Genomic DNA, 5422 nt, shown 5'->3' with positions numbered 1-5422 from the left:
AACGTATGTGTTCAAGAACAATCTTTGGGCTAAAAACCCAAGTGAGAAAATACAATTGATTCAGGAGCAGGGAACACAGACATGTGTATTCCCCTTAGTCCACATGTGTGCACTGCAGATGTGGACAAAAGGGACACAAAGCCAGAACGTGTCCGTTCAAGCAGTGGTGGAGTGAGTGTTAAATCCCCAAACATCGAAACGTTAACTGCAGACTGAAACAACAACGGGACAATGCGTGAAACATTTACTAGTCAAGTGTCAAGGAGTACGCATTCCGGATGAGCCACAAGGACACAGAGATCCAATCAGGTGTAAAAAAGAAATGCCTGATGATGGTGGACTTGGGAGCAATGTCGCGTATGATTACCAATATAACAAATTTCAAGAATTTCGACGACAGTTTCCAGGAGTGTGGGCTATTTTATTTGAAATTTGTTAAATGAGTTTTGTCTTTGAAGTGTTCAGAAATGGTGGAAGATTTCAAGGAATGTAGTACAACAATCCTTCATATAGTGGGTGGATATGAATAGTCTTTATTTTAGCACAAGTTAAACTCAACTTAGACACAATTGGTATAAGAGTAAGCATGTTAAATGATATCGTTTGTATTGGACAAGGTTAAAAAAAATACATATATATTTCCTGATGATATACATCAGTATGCTAACAAAACTCAAAACATCTGATGTTAAAAATGTAATCTAAAGTTTAAAAAAAAAAACAGACTTTATTCTATAAATCAATTACATATTGCAGAGCATGAACCGCACAAGACAAAATTTTCTATTTTCACCTCGTGCTGCAGAAACAGAAGTAATATTTTCCTATGCGTTTCATCATTGTAAAATTGTAATTAATAACTTTGTCATATTCACAGCTCAAATGGCTGCATCTTATTCACGGAACACCTGCGTGGTGACCACCGTCGAGGTGGCAGGGTGCTGGTTTTCCCTGATCTTCAGCTCACGATTCATCTGGCACCAAACACACGGGTAACACCAAAGTATCTTGCAGCAGTCATCACAGCACGAGCCCTGCAGGACAGAGAACAGGAAGAGGAAGAAGAGGAGAGAGTAACGGGATCGATCAGCAGAGTTAATGTTGTAACTCGTGTAATTAAATGGAATTTAGATTGTTTTTATTTATATGACACTGTAATTATATTTACATACAAATACTTAAAGTATAGGTGCACTAGAGAAAGAAGAGGGTAACAAGTTGGGTTTTTACAGGAATACAAAAAAATATGATACTAAGTAATTTACTGAAGTCAAATAAAATAGTTTTCACTCTTCATTTTAGTTTTTAGTTTAATTTTAGCTAGCTACAATAACTTTATCCATCCTCCACTCTCACACTTACAGGAATGTTGTAGCGCGCTCTGACGGACTTGCGAAGTAAGCAGGACACCACGCAGAAAACGTCCAGCAGTGGCATGCCACAGCACCATCCATGTTTACTGGCTGTCTGACACTGCATGCAGGGGAAACACCAATATGCACAGCAACCTCGAAGAAAAATATATACAAGTGAAATATCTGTGTTCATATACATCACTGCTGTTCATAGAGTTTGCTGGGTTAACTTACAGGTGCCCACATCAGCACAGCAATCACAGAGGCCGGTGCTCCAGTTCCCCAGGTGTTGATTACCGCCCATGACTGTCATCACCTGTGTGGGCTGCTGGTAGGCCATTCCTGAAGAAAATAGACAGAAAAAACAAGAGCCACGTAGAGAAAGGTTAAAGGGGTCATAGCTCATCTGTAAGGAGAAACCCAATCCAGACTATGAACTAATTTGAAGATAATCAGCTGCAAACACCCTTCTGTTGCAGACATCTATACATCCCGATCACAAGAGACTCCCCCCATCCTGCATCTCACCTTTTCGACCTGCTTCAGAGAAAGACTGGTTTGAACATAACTATCTGCAGTGTTGCTTCTGTAACATGTTCAGCGGAGTATTACTCCTGCGTTTAAGGCCCTACAGCGGTCTTTTTGGCACAGAAATTGCACGTGACCGTTTAAAAACCACAGAACTGTTTTTTCAAACTGCATTTCCAAAACATCTTAAACGTTTTTTCCTTTCTTGAAAAAACACACAGTTTGCTTTTGTAGTGGAAAATTTGTGTTTCCACTCATTTAACCTCTGTGTACTATTGGTATGTAGTTGTTTCTTTCCTATAGAAAGACTCAGTGGGCATAGATGGGAAAACAGCCACTTTTGAGTCCCTACTGTCAGCCTGGTGCCTACGTAGCTGTGGGAAGAAAACCAGCGGAAGAAAACTACCAAGCAAAGATTGTATTCATGCAGCAGGTATAAAGGAGCTGTAATTGTTTGTTTCATCATTAACACTGGTCTAAAAAAAACCCAAGTTCAGTCTACGTTTACCAGGGCAAAAAAAAATCAAGCTTTAACATGAACCTACCTATCCCGGCTGAAACGAGAGTTCCAGAGAAGCTGATTTTTTTTTTTTTACTTAATTTGGTTTTCCCAAAACATTTGTCGCACTGAAGTTGGGATTCCCCCCCACACCATTTTCATGCTTATACAAAAAAAACCTGCAGGTTTTCTTGTGTTCGAGCAAATGACTGAAAAGAGTGTCCAACATATGAGAGCAGTCATCGCTGAAAGCTCAGCTGATAAAGAACCCCAAGTAAAAGGTTTTGTTTTGTTTTTTTAAACAGAGAATGAAGATGGGGGTAGACTGATCACAAAGACAGAAAGTATGCGCTGGTTAATGCAGAAGGAAAAAGTGGCAGGAGGACATCATAATCCACAGAATCCTCATAACCTCATGAGGCAGTTCCTGTTTTGATCCCTCACTGGTACCTCGGACACCAGTATCACGATTAAAACAGTCCACAACACAACACTCAACTGGGCCAAGTTACACAAGGTGTACTAAGTAAATACCGCCAGACAGAAATACGAAGCACGGTTAAAAAGCACACAAAAGCACTTCAAAGAGCAGAGTTACAGATTAACTCGTGTTACAGATTAACTCACCGACAACTTGCTATTCAGGAGCCGCCACAGACAAACTGGAAATAAACGAGTGAATATTTGGTCTTTAGAGATGTATTTCTTTTGCGTTTTATGTGTCTGCTGACACTTTGTTTTAGACAAAAAAAAAAAAAAGACCTGAAGTTTACCTGGTGACGGTACGACGCAGAGGAACGATCCAGGTGTCTGCGCTGATCCGTGTTCGTAATTCCGCAGACGTTGAACTGTTGGGTGGTGAGGGCCGGCTTGAAACACGTGATCAATGACGCTTGATTCAACACGTTACTGCTCCATGCCTGATTCAAGGGTTTCTAAGGGATTGAGTTTTGGTGGGATTTGTGCTTTTGGTGGGGATTTTGTGCGAGAGATGAGTCTCAGTATTTGCGACTTAATGAGAGACATGGAGAGTTGTGCTCCAATTCGAGAGAATTGTGTTCTAGGTTGGAAAAATTGTGCTTATAGGTTGGGAGAATTGTGCTCTAGGTTGGGAGAATTATGCTCCAGGTCGGGGGAATTGTCTCCTAGGTTGGGAGAATTGTGCTCTAGGTCGGGACAACTTGTGCTCTGGGTTGGGAGAATTATGCTCCAGGTCGGGGGATTTGTCTCCTCAGTGAATGGTTTTGCTATAAGTCTGAATAGTTTTAGAGATTGTGCTACAGGAATCACAGTTAGGGTTTAAGCATTCAGAAAAAACTGTAACATCCTTCATTATTCACTAGACAGAAGTCCTGTGAGGAAGAAGTGTCAGAGCCGGCTTGAAAACAAATCCACTCAGCTCCTGCAAGCATTACACCCTCGGACAAACTGCTGGCAGCACAGCCTCACTGGTGTGAAACCACGATGTCATACCCAAACGCGTGGCTGAATCGATTCAGTGACAGCGCGGTGCGCGCTCTCATTGACATGAAGAATTTCCTCCACTGGCTGAGCAGCAGAGTTTTCTGCACCTGCGGGCAAATTCTGTATGCGGTCACGACCAGGCTTCCACCTCTGACTCTGACCATTCAGCTGCCTGGGATCACTTTCACGTTACAGAGAGATGGCCAAGTTCGAAGGATCACCGTTGACCTGCCCCCTGTGTGAAGGATGAACGCAAAGATGCATGGAGTTGGACGTCCAAGCATTATCCGTGTGCTCGGTTTAAAAGAAGAGTTACCCACGAGAATTTGTCTGTTAAGTTTCAGAGTTTTCATAAAGTGATGACACAGATTAAAAATATACTCTCAACTGTAAGAAGGACATCTTTATTTATTATAGCACACACGCAGAAAACGTGTGCGTTATTGCAGAGTATATAACGCGAGGTGGAAATAGCGGATAAGATGCATTGTGATTGACATGTGATGCTCATGTATATGCTGGTGATCGTCAATAAAGCTTCTCTCTCTTGCGAATGAGTTCAAGTGAGAAAATGGATTGTGGCTATTGTGTGTTTATTTCCTCCACAGTTGTCCTCGGAGCAGTCTAGATATTCGCGCCAGAATTCCTGCGTATTTTCACCTCTGCTAACAGGTTATGGGCGCAGAGTAGCTAAGACTGCCTAGAGAAAGTGAAGTGTTTTGCCACCTAGGGCGCCACCGCTGCCCTGAGAAATGCTGGTGAGCCATTGAGCGAGGGGCAATGTGTAGCACTGGTTCGCAAGAAGTGCCAGGATCATGTCACACAAAGTGAATTTGCAATGACTTTTGCCGAATTCATTGGGAAACTATGGAGCTACGAGAGCACTGAGAGAGTGGGCGCCAGCACATCAGAGAACAGCGTGCACGGCCGGCTTCAAAACCCGCGTGTGAAAATACAAACGAGCGAGTAGCCAGGAACACGAACATGTGTGTTCCCTTTAGTGCACAACTGTGTAGTCCAGATGCGGACTAAAGGGACACAAGGCTAGAAGGTGTCAGCGCGAGCAGTGGCGGAGCGAGTGTTAAAGCCACTGCTGGCGCTGATACTTTGTGGCTATGTGTGAGCGCACGAAGGTCTCCTAGGTTGGGAGAATTGTGTTCTAGGTCGGGACAACTTGTGCTCTAGGGTTGGGAGAATTATGCTCAGTATTTGCGACTTAATGAGAGGCATGGAGCCAAAGAGGAAGAGAGGACGTGCTAATGTTCCTAAATAAACACCAGGTCATCAGCGATTCTTCCTCCGGGTCTAAAATGTGCATAAGAAATACACTGTTCATATAGTTACAGTTGTAATTGTGTAAGTTGCAGTGTATTATATATAAACGTACCTGTCCACTGGTTAAATACACAATTACTAGGAGGCAGGGACCTCTCAGCACAAGCATACTCCCAGCCAGACATGGGCAGCAACGCGTTACTTGTAACCCGTTACTTGTAACGCGTTACTATATTCTGATTATTTTTTTCAAGTAAGGAGTAAAGTAAGGGATTACTATTGCAAAATCGGTAATTAGATT

General features: G+C 42.6%; 1 protein-coding gene across 1 annotated transcript; it reads right to left on the bottom strand.

The window, feature by feature from the left end:
* Positions 1-510: 510 nt before the first annotated feature.
* Positions 511-3246, bottom strand: LOC101474437 (placenta-specific gene 8 protein). Its single transcript, XM_004562746.4, has 4 exons — positions 3156-3246; positions 1590-1697; positions 1363-1508; positions 511-1034 (listed from the first exon to the last, which is right to left on the bottom strand). Exons 2-4 carry the CDS (start codon positions 1693-1695, stop codon positions 894-896), a joined length of 393 nt encoding a protein of 130 aa, XP_004562803.1. The 5' UTR covers positions 1696-1697; positions 3156-3246; the 3' UTR covers positions 511-893.
* Positions 3247-5422: the final 2176 nt, after the last annotated feature.

Source organism: Maylandia zebra, linkage group LG3 (assembly GCF_041146795.1).
Source record: "Maylandia zebra isolate NMK-2024a linkage group LG3, Mzebra_GT3a, whole genome shotgun sequence".
In the NCBI taxonomy this organism is placed as follows: domain Eukaryota; kingdom Metazoa; phylum Chordata; class Actinopteri; order Cichliformes; family Cichlidae; genus Maylandia; species Maylandia zebra.
The sequence above is the reverse complement of the archived record's forward strand: the minus strand, read 5'-3'. Positions and strand labels throughout refer to the sequence as shown.

Excerpts from the sequence above, each read along its gene's own strand:
- LOC101474437 (XM_004562746.4), bottom strand. The coding sequence starts at position 1,695 with ATGGCCTACCAGCAGCCCACACAGGTGATGACAGTCATGGGCGGTAAT. Across the intron at positions 1,509-1,589 it reads CTGTGCTGATGTGGGCACCT|GTTGCTGTGCATATTGGTGT; the intron begins GTAAGTTAACCC and ends TTTTTCTTCGAG. Across the intron at positions 1,035-1,362 it reads GAGCGCGCTACAACATTCCT|GGCTCGTGCTGTGATGACTG; the intron begins GTAAGTGTGAGA and ends TCTGTCCTGCAG.